Source organism: Mya arenaria, chromosome 12 (assembly GCF_026914265.1).
Source record: "Mya arenaria isolate MELC-2E11 chromosome 12, ASM2691426v1".
Taxonomy (NCBI): domain Eukaryota; kingdom Metazoa; phylum Mollusca; class Bivalvia; order Myida; family Myidae; genus Mya; species Mya arenaria.
In genome coordinates, this window is record NC_069133.1 from 64053773 (window position 1) to 64077893 (window position 24121).

General features: G+C 34.6%; 1 protein-coding gene across 4 annotated transcripts in view; it reads left to right on the plus strand.

The window, feature by feature from the left end:
• The window catches only part of LOC128211461 (uncharacterized), a 73294-nt gene that overhangs the window by 35096 nt on the left and 14077 nt on the right, over positions 1-24121 (plus strand). For all 4 annotated transcript variants that reach the window (XM_052916278.1, XM_052916279.1, XM_052916281.1 and 1 more), the window contains 26 exons: positions 95-346; positions 759-951; positions 1399-1565; positions 2157-2327; positions 2796-2918; positions 3100-3225; positions 3317-3451; positions 4231-4344; positions 4562-4822; positions 5017-5139; positions 5303-5428; positions 5549-5674; positions 6037-6168; positions 6469-6546; positions 18769-18945; positions 19077-19196; positions 19396-19518; positions 19704-19829; positions 20085-20207; positions 20451-20714; positions 20921-21187; positions 21407-21513; positions 22098-22254; positions 22555-22686; positions 22825-22902; positions 23730-23906. In XM_052916278.1, coding sequence (XP_052772238.1) covers positions 95-346; positions 759-951; positions 1399-1565; positions 2157-2327; positions 2796-2918; positions 3100-3225; positions 3317-3451; positions 4231-4344; positions 4562-4822; positions 5017-5139; positions 5303-5428; positions 5549-5674; positions 6037-6168; positions 6469-6546; positions 18769-18945; positions 19077-19196; positions 19396-19518; positions 19704-19829; positions 20085-20207; positions 20451-20714; positions 20921-21187; positions 21407-21513; positions 22098-22254; positions 22555-22686; positions 22825-22902; positions 23730-23906 — 3978 coding nt within the window. The remainder of the gene's footprint in view (positions 1-94; positions 347-758; positions 952-1398; positions 1566-2156; positions 2328-2795; positions 2919-3099; positions 3226-3316; positions 3452-4230; positions 4345-4561; positions 4823-5016; positions 5140-5302; positions 5429-5548; positions 5675-6036; positions 6169-6468; positions 6547-18768; positions 18946-19076; positions 19197-19395; positions 19519-19703; positions 19830-20084; positions 20208-20450; positions 20715-20920; positions 21188-21406; positions 21514-22097; positions 22255-22554; positions 22687-22824; positions 22903-23729; positions 23907-24121) is intronic.

Consider the following 24121-nt stretch of genomic DNA (forward strand, 5'->3'; position numbering starts at 1 on the left):
ACCTTTATATTTATGCGAAAGAACGTTTTATTTTTACCACACTTCTGTCAATTTTGGCCTCTTTTTCGAGCCGTATATAATTTATTTGCTTTAGGGGCTGTAAATGAAAGAACAACCGTGTTCTTCTATGAGGATGAAAAAGATCACGATAACTTTCACAACTCTTCATACGTACCACTCTTTCTGGACGAGGTTGATAATGTCACAATGGCTTTGGCCGTAGAGGCTTGCAATGGAACATTAAGCACAGAATGTATTTACGACTTTGCACTCACACTGAATCCGGCGATCGCTGCAGATACAGTGAATAGAAAACAGCAGTTTGACCAAGATCAGGAAGAAATAGGTATAGCAACATCTAGCGTTTAGTGTTAAACGACCGTATGTAATGCTACTCGGTACGCTATTAACCGTACATGTGTAATTATATAATGTTAACTCCTCCGGGATCACCGAATATGACATTATTGATAACATTGATGACACATTCTCAACAAATTATAAATAATCAACATTTCAACTAAGACTGATATCTTTATCATTTGGAGTTTCCTTAAATTCTTTCTTACAATCATTATTTGTTAATCGGACATTCGCTACACTCTTCTGTTATTAATTATGACAGTTGAGTCATAAGCCACACACGTATAAATAACATTTGAGATAATGATTTGCATATCCAAAGAGCTCTACAATAGCCATTGTCGTAAATGAGTTCAGTAATTATTGATTTTATTTAATTTCTATTTGAAATCTAGATAAGGTTATACCAACTATTGAGGGCTGCAATGTCGTCAACGTCACTGTAGGGGAAAACGTGACATGTACTGTAAATGTTGACGACAACATCGATATACAGGTCCTGGGAAACAACACATATAATGCTACATTTAATCGATTGTCGTCTACCATAACGTATACACATACTGGTGACATATCCTCTCCATTAAGGTATAGCAGAGGCTTATTAGTGCTGATGTTTTTCTTCATATTAAACACAATTTGTGATATGTTTTTTAGTCTCTGCATAACCAACGATCCATTCAAAACCCTTTAAATTTTCTGACATGCGAGCAAAACATAACGCTGAAGAATGCATTTTCGAAAAATAAAGTAGCAATTTGCAACAATGCATTTTCGAAAAATAAAGTAGCAATTTGCAAGTTTAAATTAACATTTTCGGGTGTCAAAATTCTTCCTATTCAATAATATATTTCCTAAAATGTCCTTTATGCCTTTGATTGATATTTGTTAAAGCGATAACCGCCATGTCTGTTAAGTTGTAAAACAACAGATCTTTAAACTGTGATTATTAAAGGCTGCAAGATGATTTCCATACTGTTAACTAATTATAAAGTAAACCCGTTTTAAAGAGTGTGTCCATTTACTCAACAATAGGTATCAGGCCGTAAATCAGGAAGGTCTCGCGTCGGTCGAGCATGTTATATCCGTGGTCGTTTGTACAGGGTGTAACAACCATGGCAGGTGTACGCCAGTTTTAAGGGTCGATCGGGATGACGATAATTTCAGATACTACGAGTGTGAATGTCAGCCAGGATATGACGGTAACGTTTCATGATATTTAGTGTTTGACAGTTAGCTTTTTCTGTGTTGCCTTAGCCCATGAGACCGAAACTTTTTTGGTTGCCGATTTCATACGAACGAGGATTCCCAACATACAGTGAGATTTACACATGTCGTGAAAAAAATGTACTTATAGTGATAACATGTTCGCTCAAACTGTATGGTCAGTTTCATAGATGATGATTATGATATAAATCAGGCGAATGAAAGTGACTTGCACCTTTAAGTAATCGAGAAAAAACAAGGTATAAAGTTTTTACCTTAGACCGCTTTAATGGAATTGAGCCAATCTAACAGAACAAAGTGTGATATTTACTTTGGACTGAGAACATCGAGCGTGGAAAAAATTGGTCAATCGATCAAATAAAGCTATCCGATTGAATTTACATGAACATATAGAAAAAATGTCAGTCCTTTTTTCACAATTCGGGCCAGCGAGGATTTCGATTCAAGCGAAATTGAGCCACCTAGTTTTCAACGTAACCTATATAACTATACTAAAATAAACAATATCAGCTAATTTGACCATAGAACTTAATTTAATATGATTTTTTATCCCTCTGTTCTCTCAGGAATCAACTGCGAAAGTACCTACGATGGTTGTGCGGGTAAACCTTGTTCCCTTGGACGTACCTGCACTGACTTGTCACCAGAGGAGCAGCAAAGACAAGGACGAGCGTATATGTGTAGTGAGTGTCCATTAGGATACACGGCTCGCGAAGACGACGACAACGTATGCATAGGTACATTTCCTTACTCTTTACTCAATTGTAATTCTTATTTATACTTGAAAGATTTGACGAATTGGATTTTCCCTGTATTTGCCTAGTATTTTTGAAGTATCGGTTAAACCAGCATGCCTTTTAGAGAACATTACTTCAAAAACATGGGAGGCAGAAGAATAACGCAATATATCTGAAGATCTCAAATAATTATGATGACGATCATAATCAATGAAATAAATTTGCAGCATCTATAATAAGTCAAAACATGTTTTACCTGAGTCTTTCTTCTAGTTTGAGATATTCTTAGAATATGTTCACATACCTTGTGAACGGAGCACACTTGATGTACACACACACACACACACACACACACACACACACACACACACACTTTGTATCTGTCTTGAGGTCCATTCAGCTGTTAAGCTTAGAAAATATAAAATACACTCATACAAGCAGTCTTAGACGAAATCATTCTTGTTTCAGACATAGATGAATGCGCAAGTAAAAGTTCTTGCCAACAGTCTTGCATAAATACCGAAGGAAGTTTCATATGTGTATGTGAGCAAGGACTACAACAAGACCGCACCAACTTTTCTGCCTGCAGAGGTTTTCAAAACGATTTTGAATAAAATGTAGCAATTACATACAATGTGTATATTTGCAATATCTGATTACGGTGTGATATTTGTTCATGGTAGCTAATGTATATCAATACCGGCCTGTTTTGTATTTCAATACGTTGCATGTCGGTTGATATGTTTGAATTGTCTGCTTTTGTACTTTACAGATATGAATGAATGCGAAGACGAATCTCATAACTGTAGTCAGGTGTGCGTCAACTTGTACGGCGGTTTTCGATGTGAATGTAGGACGGGCTTTGTTCTGAAAGAACTCACTGGGCAATGCTTACTAGGTAAGAACGACTTAACATAGATTTAGATGTTTTAATAATCAATAAATTGATCGGCGATAATTATAAGAAAACCAATTAAATTGTATTACAGGCGACGTTAATCCATGTGCCTCTGCCATCATAAATTGTACCAACACTGCTGGATGCACAGTGGACGAATACAATACAACAAAATGTTTTTGCGAGAGAGGATTTGAGCTGGATGACTCGGGAGAAAATTGCAAAGGTTTTAATATTTGAAGAAGAAAGTAATAGGCATCGACATTTAAAACTAATGATGCAGTTTTAATGTTTAGTATGAACTATGTTATATCTAAGTGGATATTTACCACAGTCTTGCATTGAATGTAAAAGGTCAAAGGTTTGAATGAGCCCTTAAGCAAAGTATGGACTATTTGTACCATGTAAAGATTGTTCCCATATATGGCTTTGACTTTTCGTATCAATCCTAGCAATATGCATGGGATATTCCATACGCATTTGTTAACAATTTGCATAGGGCTTACTCTAGCAACTAGATATGTTCCTTGAACATTTTATATAAGCACAGTCTTTATTTCAACTTTTTTCTAAAAATCAACTTGAATAAGTACAGTTTGTTCTTGTTACCCGTCCACTCCATTTTTTTTTATTACTTATTTGGTAATATATATGGGTACATATTCTCATAAGATATTTTGGCTAAAAAATGTTATATTCTTATATTTGGTGATATTTAAGGATTGACATTCAATTCATGGGCATTAATGCAATCTTGAATGCCCCCTCCCCCCCCCTCCCCCTTAAAATGGCAGTTCCCATGAATAATGTTGTGTTTGTTCACTCTGATTTTACCGTTTTAAACTGTTTATATCTAGTGCGTAATGTACATGCGCTTAACTACCATTTACATGATAAGTAGGTCGGCGAAATTACTACGTCGTTGATTTGTCGGGGGCATTTATGCGAAAACGAACGTCAATACTTTTGTACAGAAAACGTACTAGAGAGTGTATATATTTTCAGATATTGACGAATGTCTGCGACACATATGTCCCCAAGAATGCATCAATTTCAGTGGTGGATTCGAATGTACGTGTTTAGATGGATACCGACTAGAAGGAATATCCACTTGTTCTGGTATGTTCAAAGACTGATATTCTAGTAACAAACCCTAAATTTCAAAACTTTCATTATCCATATAATGTTGAAATTGAACCAGGTAAAACGAGGACATATTTTTAGGAAATGTGTTTTATAATAATTCAGATTGTAACATCTTCCTTCATAGTAAGTAAAAAATTGCTGCTTACGAAACTGTTTGCGATTGTTCATTCGTTAAATTATATTTATCCAGTATGCGAAATACCATATTATGGACATGAATGCAACAATACGTGTGAATGTACCGGAAGAGGGGCGATTGAATGCAACCCTGTAAGGGGTTGTATGTGTGATGCGGGATGGATCGGAAGCACGTGCGATGATGACATCAATGAGTGTGACGTAGATCCTGACATATGCGCAGATGTTCGAAAGTATTGCACTAATACTGTTGGATCTTACACGTGTGATTGTATAAATGGGTATGAGAAGAACGACGAAGATGCATGCATAGGTAAGTGTTTAGAGAAGTCGTTTTATTTTATAAATGTTTCACTGTCAATATGAATGTGTTTTTTACTCCGAAAGTCTCAATAATATCAGTCTTAAGGATATGTTTTAGTAGAAATGCTAATTTATATTTATATTATGCATCAATTACCTCATGTCTTAATGAAAATGTACATTGCCTGTTATAATGATACACAGATGTTGATGAATGTGCCGATGCGTCGTTGCATGGATGCCAACAAATGTGTTTAAACAACATTGGCAGTTACAGCTGCGACTGTCGCGTTGGTTATGTCAAAATAAATGGAACGTCGTGTCAAGGTAAGTACCAGTTTAATGCAAGGAATAAAACATATTATTTCAGATAATTATCACATATAATGAGTTAATTGAAAGAAATAATTGCAGTATTTACAGAACGAATGGTATCTGTTTTTAATCAATTTCGTTCAAAAAACATTAATTAGAGCTAACCTATCTTTAGATGTTGATGAATGTGCTGGTGGAACTGCAACCTGTGCACAGATGTGCGAGAACAAGCCTGGCTCCTACAACTGCTATTGCCACTTTGGCTATAAATTGAGTGATGATCGTAGGGCATGTACCCAAAGTAAGTCGCCTAAATTGGTGTGCCTTGGTGTTTATTTAAAAATGACACTTTAATTGTAATTGGTAAAAACTGCATTATACTATGGAAGTCTACATATCTAGTGTTCTGATTTTTTTCCAGTTTCAGACCCGTGCAGAACATTGTATAATCTGACATGTCTCGAATACTGTGTGGTCAAAGATAACACAGCAGAATGTAGGTGTCGACAAGGATTTGTTTTAGGTGAAGATGCACAGACATGCCTTGGTTAGTGTCTTTCTTTGTCTAATTAACAGTATTCATGATCTTTAAGACAGCTGCCTAATGAATTCATTTATTCATTTCGTTCTTATGGCCAGCTAAATACTGTTTAACTATTTCATTCTAGATACGTGGCAGTGTATTACATTGATTGATAAACAGTTTCAAACATGCGCATTCGCAAAACTGATGTCGGACTTTGTGCATTTATTAAAGGAATTATTAGTATTACCTATGTTTTACTTTACATCCCAGCCACTTTACAGTCGCAGATAAAACTGATCACTCTACTGTGTTTATCAAATATATATGTATACGTCGGAAACATCTCTCAGAGATTGTATATCAATTTAGTTCATTGTCTTTAGATGTAAATGAATGTCAAAATATCGAGTTGAATGGCTGCGATTCCGCTGCCACGTGTATGAACACTGACGGATCATATCAGTGTGAATGCCCAATAGGTGCTCGTTTGGAAAACGATGGTCGCACATGCACAGGTATTGTATACCTTAATCGCATTGTGGCCACTTCATACAATTTGACTTTGACTGTTTTCAGCATTTAAAACGTTTGATTGAAGTGATATCAGCAATGTCTTTTCAAATACAGCATCTTTTTTTAAATTTTGTTTTGCATATTAAAGAGTAAGATTAGATTTCAAATCCTTTGATTATGGTTTGAGGTAGCATGTTCAAAAACATAAGACAACATATTTGTCATTGTAAACTATATAACACTAACTAAACTATATATCTGATGATTAATAAAATCAGCCACTACTTCCAATATTATTTCAGAATGCGATGAATTCCATTTTGGTCGAGATTGTTCAAAAGAGTGCAGCTGCATTAAGGGCATATGCAATAATACAAGAGGTATGGTAGTGCATTGATTTTGATCTAGATATTATTTCAAAACTGTCACAGGTTTCAGCGTCAAATCTAACTAACAAACTTTGATGCTATTATACCGTTCAGATTATTTCGACAACTCGAGTGTATTTGTCGTGGATGCTTGAAAGATATATGTAACGTTTGATAAAATACACCAATTTTCAACAAATCAATAAAGATTCCATTATATGTGTACCATTTCAGATACATTAACAACAGCGTTATAAATATCTATTGTATATATTGAATATATTTCTTTTAAAATTCGCGCATTTTCCGAACAACGATTTTACATAGATATAGTGAATATTGTTGTTTTTACTTTTATTCTATATCACTATCCGTTCTATTGTGGCTATTGAATTAACTATGATGGACTTCTACTTGTTCTTTATGTTTTGTTGTGTAGAATTCAAGTTTGTTTGATATACTTGAGCTTTTGCATCCTTAGATTAGATCAACAGTTGTATTATACGTAGACTACTGTTCATTACACATGCACACCATATTTGTAAGGTATTTCTGATATAAAAAATGTAAGGGTCTTTCCTTTTTAACAATGTCCTGTTTTCTTCCATAAATAAAGATCGCTCAGATGAATATATCTATTGGACATGCACAGAAGTCATTGAAGTATTAACTTGTATACTGAATTATTCGTTCCTAAAAATATTTATATACACAAACAATAGGCATTCCGATGGAATTTAAATGTGCACCTTTACTTTTTATATTGTTATGAAATATGTATATGGTGGAAGTAGCTTAGTCTGGAGATCTAGCTCTTGTTAATAATTTCAATAAAACTTATAGATATATTGATGGTACTAAGTTAACTAGGATAATCCGGTTTTTACAGATAATATTAAATCGATTTACCCTTCACAATTGCAACTTAATAAATCTAGAACATCAAGTCAAAAATTATCCTTTTTAGATCTGCAACTCAAAGGAAGGGAAGATAATTTAAATATCAATATTTATGATAAAAGTGTTGATTTTAATTTCACAATAATTCATTAACCTTCCTTAGATGGAGATGTTCCTAGTTCACAATTATATGGAATCTTTATTGCACAGTTGATAAAAGTCGCTAGAATATGCACATATGTCAATAATTTCAGCTCTCGCAGTAAACTCATGACGAAAAAATCTTCTAAAACAGAGTTTCAGATATCATCAATTAAGAAAAACTTTCTCAAAATTTGTTACTGATCATTATACGGGCTTGAAGACAAACGCGAAGCGTTTGTCTGTACAAGCCCTCTTACGGTTTGTACGTGTATGCAAGGGACTACTTCTTTTTTGCCGGAGTGATAGGCATTAAAAAATTTGGGCACCACTGAACCGTGAAAATGAGAACCAGAAAAACTCGTCATACATTGTTCATATAAAGCGCGTGCATGCCGGCAAGCAAATTGTACATGTTTAGGGCGGGGTTTGACCTCCGTTAACCAATGAAAATCAATACGGAAATACCCGAGGTACATGTACAATCCACCTTCGGCACTTCCATAAAAGGAGTGGATAACACATATTATGAATACACGTCTAAAGAGTACTTCATTTGACCGGAAATTATATTTCATAACTCTGCAATAATAATACAAAACGAACAGGGTTTGTCACAACAATTGTGTTTTTTTACCCCACATCTTAAAAAATACCGTTTAAACTGGATATCTAAATAATTAAGTTAAATGTATTTATGCGCATTTTACGACAGCTGATGTAAACAATGATTTGCATATAGGCACATTGCAGGTGCGCGTGACGTCTTCCTTCAATGTGTCTATTATATAGAAACTTTCGTCATGATGCAAAAACACGGATTTAACGTTGCTTTCACGGTGCGTTGTACTAAGAATTATACTTTTTATTGTAAATTCAATCGTTCATACGTTGCTGTTTGGACACCATAATGACATAACGTTGGTTTTTACGGATATTGAACAAGCTAAGTTGATGAAATCGGTATCCAGATATGACTTTCAGGTAATAATTTCATCACTATACATGCCAAACTAACTGTTAACTATGCGATTGTGTACTTCGTTTATTGTATTGTAAAATTAAAGTAATGAATAAAAATGTTAAAACTTAAGTAGTGAAAACTAAATCTAAAAAAACATTACTTTTTCATTAAAAATCATTGTGCATGCTTATGGTAAACCTGAGGAGAAAAGTGAGCCTGGTGTTGGGCTCAGACTCACGACCGCAAGAACACTAGCACGGCGCTCTTGCCAACTGAGTTAAATGGGCAGCTGGTTTCAACTCACACAGACTAGACTCGTCCGCCCATTAAAGGGGCTGTCTCACAGATGATAAAATAGCGACAAAAATGAGAATTGTCGAAAAATATCATATATTTGGCATCAATGTGTACAATGCATTGAAACTTACTTACTGAGGTATCACATAGTTTAGAATTTATATAAGTTCAGGAGATATTTCATATTTTTCCATTAAAAAAGAATACCAGGTAGAATTAATTCCTTATGCGTGATTAGCTAGTGGGTGTCCTGAGATTTGTTACAGAAAAAAACTTTTTTTGGTGCTTATAGATCTGTGACACAGTCCCTTTAACCATTTAGGCCGACATGTAGGCACTTCTGCTCTGCTGCCACGATTGTGGGTAACCTGAGTGTAATTATGCCCAGTGAGGTGATTAAACACAACACCGCAGCCGGAACTCTATATAGCTACTCAGAGCTAACTCGGCTGCTGGTCTTAACACACTTCAACCCAGTTTAAAAATTAAAAATGTTTATTGAATAAAATAAATTGTCATGGCAGAGTGGGGCAGATGACTTCGGGAGGGGTTGTTTCCCCTTCCGACAACCATCAAATTTGGCATGTTTGACTTGGTTTCAACAAGCATTATAATGTGAGAATTATAGATTATGAACCCAGGGGAGGTTTCAGCATAAAAGGCAGTGTTTCTTTTTGGCAGAATTACAAGATAACATATGAAAACACTAGAGCTACAGTGTCTTACTGGTGATTTTTTTTAAAAAGTTTTTCAGAAGGATATCTTTAGGCGAGATGAAATGTATTGACATGTCGTGCTTAAACTGGCACATATTTCCACACAGAATTTCTAACTTTAAGTAACCTCTTTTCAAAATTATTCAGCTGAAGGCATGTATATTTAGCATGCAAGACAGTTTTAGACAAACTCTTTCCTACAAAGTAAAAAAATGACAGTTAAGTTATTAATTATGTAAATGGGGTGGGTTCGGGAGGGGAAACCCCCGACAAGCAATGTTAATAAAACCTTTTTTCTCCTGCATATAATCAGAAAATGCGGGGTCATGAGTTCAGCACCAAAACAGTGGCGGTTTTTGCAATATTTTTCAGAAGTTTTTAACATGCTTGTAGTTGTGCAATTTACTCTTCCTAACAGCTGTTTTGACTTGAGATAGAATATGGTAGAGAAATATTTTCTTCTCAATTTGTTCTTAAAACACAGTCTATATGAATTACTAAAAAAGCAGTTTTGTTCATGTAAAATTAACAAGACATTTACAATGCCAGCTCTAATATAGTAAAGCATAGGCATAGCAAAATTCAAAACATTTTTATTATATATATGCTTTGTGATGATTTATAGACATTTATATACAATAAAAACAATCTTTCACTGTTTCAAACATATTGATATATTTTTTACTGAAATTAAAGCCAGCTCTCAAATAGATATTGAATCCCATCAATTTAAACTGGTATGCCAGATATGTGTTGATTGAGTATGTTGTATAGGCTATTAGGGTGTCAATGATTGTATGTTTGAGTAGGTGTTGTGCGGTTATTTATTTTCATTTCTTATTATTTTAAACAGACCCGGGAGGAAACGATGATGAACCAGCCAGCCAGACAGCCCGCCCGCCACCCGGGCGAGCTGTACTTGGTGTATGCCAACATGCCGACATGCTAAAATTTGTTAGCACTTCAAGATCTTATAATGGAAAATTGTATCCAAACTGAAGTATAAAGTGAGTAAGTTTATAAAATAATATTGTTTTCTAATGAAACTGCTGACTTGTATTAGTCTTTGGTCTGTATTGTGCATCTATTCGCACATTTTGTTTGCTCTTTTAAGCAAACATTACATTAATTGCAAATTCTATAAGCCATTAATCAAAACTTACTACACATTTGATGCAACAGTCAATTGTTACCACGCCCCCCCCACCCCCAGGTCCGGGGAATAACCGGGACTTAGACTTTTGGTCCAGCCAACCCCGGGTAAAATCCCGGCCTGCGAGTATAAAATGATGGTTAAACCCCGGCCAAATGCCCCCGCACCCCAGATATTCTATTTAAGGCCCAATCTCCGCGGTCACCCGGCCCTGCGGGGCCACCTGGAAAGTAAAAACACGGCCCTTTTCCCCGGTATACCCCCAGACCTGAGGGGGCCGTGGTTACAATTGACTGGTGCATTAGTGTGCATATGATTTTCAGCTTTTTGACAAGAAAACATCTACTTCAACAATCACAGCAACACAATAAAATCCTTATTTTAAAGAAATAATGCCACCTTTCATTAATTCATTAGTTAATTTATTAATTCATACATATTAATTCATTTATTCAGTTTATACATTTAAAAACTTGCCATTTCTCAAGGCAAAAGAAATAAAAAAAGTGAGCCGCTTTCATAAAGATTAGAGCCTTTCCCTTCATACGTTTTAAAAACACAACCTTAATACATTATAAATGTCTTAAAAACCCTAATTTATTGCTTATTTCAATAGCCAGCCTGGTTGCTGTAGCCACAGAGGAATTTTCAAGGACAAGAACCAGTGCTGGTCAAAATGTGGTCTCGTGTGGTTTTCCATACCGGTTCTCGGCAAGGATTTCCGAGAAAGGAATACCGTCTCCAAGTAAGAAGAAATTCTAAGCATGTCTGGTTTTAATGCTTTCAAAATGCATCTGGGCACTCAATAAGATGAGATTAACCTATGAGTTGTTAATAACTGATTGCAAAATGTCCAAAAGACTATATATTTCATAAAATTGTCCTGAAAATCCTTGAATTCATGAACTTTTCTGCATATTTATCACATTTATGATTCATAAAAGATTGTGTATGCCTCAAATGAGTGTTTACATGCCTTTTTCAAACTTTAACAATAGTGGCAGATAGTTTTATTAGTGTAAAACATTGCTTTTGTGTCTTGCTTGCAGATCATGATGTGCCAATAACCTCCAGTTAGCTGCGGCTCCCCCCCCCCCCCCCGGCGGTAGTCCTGCAATCTAAATCCAGGAGATGCAGCTCTGAATCCAATATTTCAGAAGAATGAAGATGTAAGTCATTTCTGTAGTACTTGTTTATGTGTAAATGATTCCAAAGAGTGAGATTTATAGCAAATCAGGTGTAAATAAGCAACTAATAGACATTGGTGAAGTGCTGTACTCTGAATTAATAATGCCAAATCTAGCCTTCAAAACAGATACTTAAAGTATTTTATTTTTAAAAATGGGCATAATAATGCTATCTTTGCATTTTCTACATCATGTACACTAGCAGTTGTGATGAATCTTTCAGTTTTGGTGTTTTCCTTTGTTGCGCCATTTGTCCCAGAAGCATACAATTTGGCATATAGTGGTGTTTAGACTGTCTATAAACACATAATCACTAAATTTCTTTTGTTAAACTGAACAGTTCTGTTACCTTTGTATATAAGTGGACCAGAAAAGCAAAATTTTGACAAGTTGAAGCATTTCAGTATGGCTCTTTGTCTTTTTTTATATAAAACACTAAGCCGATGAAGTGGAAAAACCTTATTTTGCTTAGAAAAAAATCTTAAAAGAGTAGGCATGCCATTTTTTGGTCTGTTCTATAGACACTATTGAAAGCTACAAGGAAAACTTAACTTGGTCAAATTATTCCAATGCATAAGGAAATAATGGCTCTTCAAAGGTTTGCGGCTTACCATTTGAGGGAAATGGCTGTTTCTGCTTTTTCATGAAAATACCACAGGTGCTAATACTTGTCTCATTCATTTAGTGTTTAATTAATCATTGTTAAACTTTCAGTATGTGTTGCATATAGCCTGCATATAGCCTGAAGTTGAACTATAGGAGTTTTGAAGTATGTTTCTGAAAAAATGTTGTTTCAATAGGCTCAAGACCACAGTTATCTGCCCCCATTGACCAAGATCCGGAGGTGAATACAGAAAAAAGAGTGTTTGTGTTCAAGTATCAATATTTTATTAAAGTTGAATGAAAGAGAAGAAACAGGTGGCATAGAGCTTAACATAATTTGACACTGTATTGCAAACACTGATAGTTTTCAGTGTAAAAATTGGAAAAATCATTGCCTGTGGAACTATGAAAATTGCTTACATGTATTAAAATGTATTGTGAATCTGGTTACAACCGGTGTTTGCCTTATTTCTAAACGACATTTCCAAACAAATGACAGCTAATGTAAACAAACAATAATTACAGAATGAATTGATTAAACTTGAAAGATGTGTTATGGTAAAAATCTTATATTATGTATATAAATGTAACTGTGTTCGGTATAATAAAATAAATATTGCATGGCTTCCAGTGTGACAGTACATATTGTCAACATTAGGGTAAATACTAAACTGTCACACTGGAAGCCATGCAGTATTTATTTAATGTCATATTTTGGGATATTACTCAGAACAAAAACATCAAAAAGACTTTATATCAAAGTAATAGCACTGTTTTTGTCATAGTTTAGCAATATAGTTTCTATCCTATTTTTATCAGAAATTAAACTATTTTTTATGTAATTTATTTTCTGACATGTGTGATACCTGTTTTTTTTCATTTATTGTGATATATGATGTTAAAGCTGCACTCTCACAGATTAACGTTTTGACAACTTTTTTATTTTTTGTCTTTGAACGAACAAGTTTTTGCATAAATATCTGCAAACCAATGATAAAAGACTTCTGACAAAAGATCAGATCGCAGCTTTTCACATTTCCGTCCCAAAAACGATGTTTAATGGATTTTTATTAAACCGTTAGTAACGGTTTAAGTCATAAAACATTCAATTTGGAATGGAAATATGAAAATCTGCGATCTGATCTTTTGTCAGCAGTCTTTCATCACTGGTAAGCAGATATTTACCCCAAAAAAATCTAATTCCAAGACAAAGAATAAAAAAAGTTGTCAAAACAGTAAATCTGTGAGAGTGCAGCTTTATGCAACAGCAAAACTTTTATGACATTTTGATATTTTCCTCCATAATCAAGTGTGTGCAGAAATGACAACCTCAAATTAGTGGATTTTACTTTATTATATCAATGCTTTAAAGGAAAACAATCAAAAGCAAAAAGTACTTGCTTTAGTTCATGTACAAACAGGAAAGTTATTAACAACTTCTAAACTTGACAAACATGTACATTACACTGCTTAGTTAAGACCATGTAGTTACTTTCAATCCATTATTTTTCAATAGATTATCAGTTATTCTTAGTATAAGCCTTAAATATATTTTAGCATTAACTTATTCATTCACTTATGTTGCCCTCCACATTCAAATGATAAAACTTTTTTGTTGAAAATTGTAAGGCTCACTTTTATTTTCATTTTCAATTAAAAAAAAATCCATGCATTTTTTCTGTTACTTTTTTATATATATTTATTTTCTAATTCTTCAATTATACTTACTATAAACAAAACACTTATGTGATGGAAATATATTGCAGATTTTGAAATGGAAGTAAACCCCTTAAATCTTTTGGTTTGAAAAAATGAAGTTTTAATAAAAGTTGAGTAATGTTCTTATGTTTGACCTCAATGGGCAATTTATTGCATTCATTTTTTTCCTTAACTATTATTTTATTTTTATTTTTTTCTGTGTAAACAATATAGTGTTTTTTTCAAATGTGATAATGCTTTTGACATGTGATATTAAAAGAATTGTTTTATTTACTGTTAATCAAGGATTATACTGTCTCATGCATTTGGTCAAAGGAATGTTTTACTGATGTTGCAGTTAAATCGATATATTTTATGAAATGGAAAGTGTTGAAGTTAAATCTTCAAATATGAGTATTGAATGTTATTGTTACAAGAATATGATAAATCACCTTAGTGCAATGACTCCATAACTGCATATAGATATAGAAGCAGATATTGAGTTCTTGCACTAAGGTGACCATATACTCATCTTTTACGTTTTAAAAAAAAATGTCTTCAGTATCAGCTGAATGCTCATGTTTTATCCTCATTATACTTATATGCTACCTTGTTCTTGTTTATATTAATTAATAATTTGTCTACTGCAACATAACTGTATGAATATCACATTACTCATTTACAATGGCCATGTGCATAATTATCTTATATTTTATAGCTTTAGTTTATAAATGTATGTAGATAGTGTATCTATGTAAATTAAGGACTCATATATATAATATATTATAAACTGTGAAATACTTACTGCTTGCTTTATGGAAGGTGTGAAAGACCAATACTTCTAAAGATTTACATCTGTTAATAGGAACGATTACCTTCACACTACTTAGCCGATTTCTTTCACTATGGTCTTAATTACTAATCAAAATACTGAGAGATCATGCAAAGTATGTAGCAAGGAAGATGGCGAACAATGGAGATATGCCTGTATTATCATACTAGTATTCATTAAATCATAGACAAATAATGGTCTGTATTTTTTACTTCTTCAAAAAATGGTTTTCTGGTAACTGGAGTGTAGACCCGATATCAAAATAATTATACAGCTGAAAAGCACATTCAAAAAAAGCCTCTTTGTCCTTGCCATATGAATATTCATAAATTAAGGCTCTGTGCTTAACTTTAAAGAACATGTACTAAAAAGTGTTTCGACTTGTCTATATAAAACAGCTTGTTGTTCTTGATGACCCGAGAGGCCAAATATGCCGGCCGCCATGTATTGTAGAACACGTGTTTCATAAAAAGAACTACGATTCCGGCAATAACACTTCAAGCCCGTAGAGGCAGCGCCTTAGTTCATATCAATATTATATCAAATTACTATTAAATCACTGATTGTTAATAGTATTTCACATCCCTATTTCTATGGTGATGTTTTAAAGAAAATTCGTAAAAGAAAAACATGTTTTCATCAGCTAGTTGGGCAGATAGACTCAATAAATTTCTTGGATGTTGGTTAAACCGTGGATATAACGTCAATACATTGAAGAATACTTGTTTTTAATGATGAACTCCTCAAACAAAATGCAAGGTTTAATATGGCGTCCTTACATAACTAAACTGTCAGTGTTTTTGTTTTATGAAAATGTTGCAGATTCGTTTTATCTTTAAAACCGTTTTGGGCGTGCTAGGAATTTTCTAACGTGTTACGTCTCTTTCTTTTAATTTTTATGCCCCCACAAAGTGGCGGCATATAGGGTTGCCCTTGTCCGTACGTACGTCTGTCTGTCTGTCTGTCTGTACGTACGTACGTACGTCCCGAAGATTGTTTCCGATCTAATTCTTGAAAACCGTTTGTCCAATCCTCACCAAACTTTAAACACATGTTTGTGACCATAATATCTTGATCAAGTTCGATAGTCATGGAAATCGCTTTAGTCATTAAGGAGTTACGGCCCTTTTTTGCCAAAAATACTTCAAAAATATATGTTTCCAATCTAATTCTTGAAAAGTATGTGTCCAATCCTTACCAAACTTTACATACATGATTGTGACCATAATATCTTGATCAAGTTCGATAGCCATGGAAATCGCTTTTGTCATTTAGGAGTTACGGCCCTTTATTTGCAAAAAAAGACTTGAGATTATCCTGAATAATCATTATGGCTTATTTTCTGTGACAAAAAATCGAAGTGGGGGCATCCGTGTCCTATGGACACATTTCTAGTTTACGTAGAAATTTATTTGGTAAAAAGTTTTGCAAATATATGTCGTGTTTTTAATATAAGCTCACCAGAGCACAAAATGCTCAAAGTTAGCTATTGTGATCGTTCTTTGTCCGTCATCCGTCCGTCAGCCAGTCCATCCGTCCGTCTGTAAACAATGGCTTAAAAACATCTCCTCTAAAACTACCTGGCCAAATTCAATGGAACTTTACAGAAAGCTTCATTGGGTGTCCCTCTACAGAAATACAACAAGAGGTTATGATTGATTATCAACAACAACAACGAAATGGCCGACTTCCTGTTTTGCTTTAAAAAGCATCTTCTCTGAAACTACCAGTCATAATTCAATGAAACTTTACAGGAATCTTCCTTTGACGACCCTCCACAAATATACAACAAGTATTCACGATTGATCAGCAACAACAACAACAACAGCAACAACAACAAAATGGCTGACTCTGTTTTGCTTTAAAGAAACATCACCTATGAAACTACCACTCCAAATTCAATTAACCTTCACGGGAAGTTTCCTTGGGTGACCCTCTTGGGTGATCAACAACAACAACGTCAACAATATGGCCAACTTCCTGTTTTACTTTAAAACATCTGCTCTAAAACTACCATTGCAAATTAAATCAAACTTCACAGGTAGCTTCCTTATGTGACCCTCTACAAAAATGCAACAAGGGGGCATGATTGGTCATCAACAACAACAACAAAATGGCCGACTTCTTGTTTTGCTTTAAAAAACATCTTTTCTGAAATTGCCACTCCAAATTCAATGAAACTTTACAGGAAGCTTTCTTGGATGACCCTCTACAAAATACAACAGGAATCACGATTAATCATCAACAACAGCAACACAATGGCTGACTTTCTGTTTTGCAATAAAAAATCCCATCTCCTCTGAAACTACCATTCCAAATTTAATGAAACTTTACAGAAAGCTTCTTTGGGTGACCCTCTTCAATAATTCAACAAGGGGTCACGATTGATCAACTTCAACAACAAAATCAACAAAATGGCCAACTTCCTGTTTCGCTTTAAAAACATCTGCTCTCAAACTATCAGTCCAAATTAAATTAAACTTTACAGGTAGCTTCCTTATGTAATCCTCTACAAAAATACAACAAGGGGGTACGATTGATCATCACCACAACAACAAAATGGCCGACTTCCTGTTTTTGCTTTTTAAAACATCCCCTCTGAAACCACCACTTCAAATTCAATGAAATTTTACAGGAAGCTTTCTTGGGTGACCTCTACAAAATGCAACAATGAGTAACGATTAATCATCATCAAAAACAACAGCAACAACAACAAAATGGCTGACATTCTGTTTGCTTTAAAAAAACATCTCCTCTGAAACTGCGACTCCTAATTTAAAGAAACATTACAGGAAGCTTTCTTGTGTAAAGTTCTACAAAAACACAAAAAGGAGTCGCGATTGATCATAATCAGTAGCAATTTAGCCAATCTTTCTGTTTTGGTTTAAATACATCACCTCTGAAACTATCAGTCCAAATTCACTGAAACTTTACAGGAAGCTTCATTGCATGACCCTCTACAAAAATACAGCAACGCATTGAAATTGATCAACAGCAACGACAACATAATGGCCGACTAACTGCTTTGCTTTAAAAACAATGTTTGAAAGAACTAGACCTAATTCAATGAAAGTCAAAAGGTAGCTTCATTGAATGACCCTTTATATATATATAACAATGCATCGTCATCAGTAAAGATATGTTTCAATTGCAACATCTTTATTGAGAATTTATAACAGAGTTGTGGCCCTTTGTTTAGGTGAGCGTTTTAGGGCCATCATGGCCCTCTTGATGATAATGTTTTCTTTGTTTGTTCCCAATAACTACATCGTATCTTTTAAAGGTGTTGCATTATGTACCCTTAATTGTAAAATTTCGTCTGCAGCTGGCGTACTTCGGGTTTACCTATTAGTTCATTAACAGTTGTGTTAGTATTAAGTTTCAAGTTAATTCATACTTTGCTAAAATGTACCCTTAACGCTTTTACTTTATTCGGTATTGTAGAGATAAGAGTGAGGTTGTGCACACAATCTGGTTTATCCCCCCCCTTCCCCCAGGAGATAGACATTTTACTATTTTACTGACCGGTCCAAGGCGGTACTTAACGATTCTTAATAAACACTCCTAGTTTTTAATATGGTATATATGTACTGTGTTGTTTGTGGACTTTTGTTCTGTTATTCAATGTGTTTTGTTTGTGTTTGTCTTTGGCGTTTACCCTGTACCATTAAATGAGGTTTATTTTAAACTTTTGGCTTTTGAGCTTGTTTCTGTAGATTTCATAATATTGTTTTCCTGTTTAGGTTGTATTTGTGAGATTGGATGGACGGGACCTAACTGCGATGTAGATATTGACGAATGTGCTTTAAACGCAGTTAACTGCATACTTCCATACACACAGTGCGTGAATGCGCCCGGGTCAGCCGCTTGTCAGTGTAAAACAGGCTACACCGCTGACGAAATATCAGGCGAATGTTTGGGTAATTGTTTCAATTTGTTTGTATGCATAACAAAAGTATATTGCTTTATAGTGCCCGTTTCTAGCTTGAAACATTTCAGTTTAATAAACAATGGGTTGGTAAACTTAATTTTCATTGGATTAAATTCATAGATATCGATGAATGCGTGAAGGGATCGACGCACGACTGTGAACAGTATTGCAATAACACTGACGGAAGCTACGAATGCAGTTGTCGACATGGATTTTTGCAAAATGGCGGAAGTTGTACAGGTAAACCTCAGCATCATGCCAAGTCCATAACATAACTTTAACTGTTTTTACTAATGATTCTATGATATACCATATGAACTGCACTCTCTCAGTCTTGATGTTGTGCTGTGGCCACTTGGTTAAACTATACCTTTTTGGAGTTGTTAATGTACGTTCATGTATTTTCACTTACATTTTAACAGTAACTTTCGTCTTTCAGATATTAATGAATGCAATGGAGCGCACAACTGTGAACATCAGTGTGAAAACATTGTCGGCAGTTTTAAATGCTTCTGTGATAACGGGTACAGATTGAACCTCGCGGACAGACAATCCTGCATACGTATGGACTGCTTTTATTTAAGTGTTTTATAATAAAGATGAGAATAGCGTTTAATTTAACAAAACTATATTATTTTGCAAAATCTGTTATTTAAGCGTATTATAATAACATATTTAACTTTATGCGACCAAAATGCTACAGGTAATTCAAGATGATATTCAAAATAAGGCTACACACTTTTTCAGCGGAAAATGAGTGTAGTGATGTCCAACGTATCAGCTGTCCGCAAAATGCTACATGTGCTGTAACGGACGGGAGTTTTGATTGTACCTGTCCAAAGGGTTTTTGCTTGATTAACGGAACCTGCAACGGTAAAGTTGTTGAATCATTGATTTTTGTAAAGTTGTACTGCTTTGATACAACTTTGCTTTCTGTGTTGATGTGCTCAATCCATGTACATGTAATTTGAATGTAATTGATTATTGCAATACATGGTAAACGATATACACTTGGCATCATAAGTGGCGAATTAGCCGATGTTTATGCAATTTCAAAACAAATGAAAGAAGGGATGGGCAATGATATACCTAAATATATGCTTTATGTTATTATGTGTGTTGATTCAGATATAAACGAGTGCCAACAGGAAACAGATGCGTGTACACATCAGTGCTCAAACAAAGATGGGGGATACGTTTGTTCATGTGATACCGGATCCCAACTGTTATCTGACGGGTTTACTTGTAGAGGTTAGATTCAATGAAACGGTTACAATCTATTTTTGTTTCAACATAACATAAGTTTATAACGTACTTGGCATTTACTTTTTTCCTGCTTCATATCATATTATACAATCATATATTACGTAATGGTTTTTTCTAATTATTCAAAATGTATTATATGTGTAGGACATCTAATGTAACATGACGCATAAGTACCGAAAAGATTCTACTTTGAACTCGAAACAAAATTGATGTGTGTTCATGTTTTAGAGTGTTCAGACTGGCGTTACGGTCAGAACTGTGCTTCGCCATGTTTATGTAACGAAGACAATACTCAATCATGCAACGGAATAAACGGAGAATGTTCTTGTAAAGCTGGGTGGATGGGCACTACCTGTGCCGAAAACGTGAATGAATGCTCTGTTGATGGCTCAAACAACTGCCCTGATAATTCAAGTTGTGTTGACACTCCAGGGAGTTTTGAATGTGTGTGTAACACTGGATATCTCATGAATGGATATTGGAAATGCCAAGGTATAGATGATATTAAAATACTAGTACGACGGTTAATTGTCTCTAGTTAAGAAAAAGCGTACGTTCCTTTTGAAATGCAATATATGATATAAAAAACGTTTATTTGTTCTATATTGTTCGAAACTTTATCAAATCAAACTCGACAATATTTTGAAAATCCATGCGTTTAATTCTTGTTTGTTTCTAAGTTGAACGGTTTCTTTAAGAATGTCAGCAGGGCTATTACGGACAACACTGTGTCAACACTTGTGCGTGCAATGCGTTAAGGACCAAATCTTGCAATCACGTGACCGGAACATGTGCGTGCGATGAAGGTTGGACGGGTAAAATATGTGACGAAGATGTTGATGAATGCGGGGATCAAAGCTTGAATACTTGCACGAAATTCTCTGAGTGTAGTAATACGTTTGGCAGATATCTTTGTAACTGCAACAAGGGCTACAAAACACAACCAAACAGCAATGACTGTAGCGGTAAGGTAAACTTAAGTGCAATGTTTAAAGAGTTATCACTGTAGTTTCATCATGTACATGAAATAAAATGTCAAATAGCTGCTTTCGAATCACAATACAAACGCTCTAATGGCATCCATTCATTTCCTCGATATGAACACACGCTGTAGTTGATATGTATCAGACTTTACTTTCCAATGTCCTTCATTTTACTTTAAACTGCTTTACTTTATGTGACAGAATGTCTCGACTTTACCTTTGGGTGGAGTTGCAACGAAACTTGCGCATGCCAGCAAGAACATTCCTCAACATGTGACAACGTCAATGGAAGCTGTTCCTGTTTACAGGTCAGTAGCTATAAAACAAATAAACACACAGAATGATCACGCAAGGTAGCCTTATTATTCACTAAGATTACCTTTCGAAGAACATTGATCATGGAAAACTGAACACTCAAATGGAGACACAAAACGTCACGGGATAACTCATATAACATGCATATCTATACATGTCAATATTTTAAGAACATACTGTGGGCTAAAACCAGCTTGTGGGCGCTCAATCTAATACTTGTTCCTACGTTAATAATGGAAGTTTTAAGATAACATAGGCGAAATACAAAACTTTACAAGCAAAACCCATAAAAGACACAGAACAGTTAAACAATATGTTAATTATTTGAAACCTCTTCTAAAGTATAAAAGTACCGCCTTTAAACATAATTGACATCGCTAAGGCTACCCACTATTAACGCATAATTTCAAAATAATATAGTCTGCTATTTTCTATAACCTTCCTCAATATATATGTGAATTGTATTGATTATATTAAATTAAAGCCCAACTTTTCCTTGCCCACATATTCTATTTTTTTATGACAAAGTATAAAATAAATACATTAGTTACGTAGGTTTTTAAATTTTATATCTTAGGGTTGGAAAGGAGAGATATGCTCCGAAGATGTGGACGAATGTTCGGAAAAGCCTAAAGTTTGCTCTGTGAAAGATAACAGTCATTGCGAAAACGTGGACGGGTCTTACTTATGTTCTTGCGACGCTGGTTACAATGCAAACGATGACATATGTGAAGGTATATTTTTTGCATATTCTATATCTGAATAAAAATAACAAGTTGTTCACTTTGTTGATAAACATCAAACACTATTAGACATCTCTCAATCAGATCACAGTTTTGCATACATCATTACTTCTAAGAGAACTTCAGTCAACCGAGTGTACCTTTTACGTTTGATGTACTTATGTCTTCATATATATAATAATATACTGATAAATATAAATTATTGTCGCCTTTGATTTAGTTTATTTCGTTTGCTATATATTACTAAGATGCCAAAATGATACATATTCATGTCTGATCTCGGTATTAAAGACGTCAAGGAGTGTTTAACTGAGGAGTTGAACGACTGTGATGAGCGAGCAGTGTGTGTAGAAACTGACGGGAATTACACTTGCCTTTGTCCAGTTGGAATGCACCTGCAAGATGATGGACGTTCTTGTATAGGTAGATCACCTAGTTTATTTAGATTTCCTTTAATCGTAATTAACTGACACGGTATGTTCTCTTAATGAGCTTAATGAGATAATTTATTTTGGAATAATTGAAAAACACAAACATATTTAAATGTCTACGATGATTTAGATTGCGATGAAAACTTTTACGGACTGAACTGTTCCAAACTATGCAAATGTGAACATGGATATTGCAACAAAACATCAGGTAAATAGAATATACACCTTCTCATAGTTTGTCTCGAATAACACGTTTAATACAGTCATAACAATATATTGTTGAAAGTAATGAAAAAAGGAAGAAGTGATGATAATTTCTCAAACCTCATAATAAGTTGATCCAATAATTTTACCTTGATAGAAATTCTTATCTTGCCCAAAAGGCAAAAATATAACAAGTACCCGTATGGAACACGTTTTAATGGTCATCACATTGTTGTTACCTCCTTGGTGGAAGAATGTCGTCTGCAGAATCATAGAAACCTTGTCTTGTGGCAATATTTAGAATGCAAATTAATTATATCTCGCGTCAAATGCCACCAAAAAAAATGTTTTCACGCACCTTCAAGTAATAATGCTCCACATTCACAGAATTATTCAAAGACCGATTTGACTATTTCCCTAATCTGAATCACTGCGCGCATATCCATGACAACTACGATTTATCACATATCCATACGCATTCATTTTCACTTCGCACAGCAAATGAAAACATTTTAAATTAATTTTGTTTAACTGAGGTGGGAGAAAAAGCTTCTACCATTGCCGCTCGTGTAAGATAGGTTCATCCCAACATTCAACGCTCGATTCGGCATAAATCTTACACGCTCGGCCATGGTAGATACTTATAATCGCGTGTTTTTCAATTCTTATCGCGTTTTTATCGATTCGATGCACACTTGTTTTAAACCTGTTCCAAAATAGTGTTATAAGAAATAAAAGAAAAAATGCAAATGGAAAATAAAGTTTTCCTATCAGAAAAAGTAGTTGCTGCTTCATTGTTTCTCTTGTTGGACGATATTTGCTCTTGTTCAGGGTGCCACTGTGATTCCGGATGGACGGGGATCCAATGCGACATAGATAAAGATGAATGTAAAACAGGTGATTTGGTCTGTGAAGATCCAAACACCGTTTGCAAAAACACGATTGGTAGTGCGAACTGTGTATGTCAAGATGGGTACGAGAGGAACAAGACGACAGAACATTGCAACGGTTTGTGCGGCTTTGTTTTTGTTTGTAGCTTTATTGATAATCTAAATTATTAATTTATAATATATAATCATTTTATTTCAAGCTACATATTAATTTTGTTCATGACATATTTGAAATGTGAAATCCTGGTACGAATTGTTTTAGGATCTACTTGTACCATTTTGAGAGCATCTAACATCGGCAGTCCCTCCCTTCGTCTAAATCTTTCATAATTA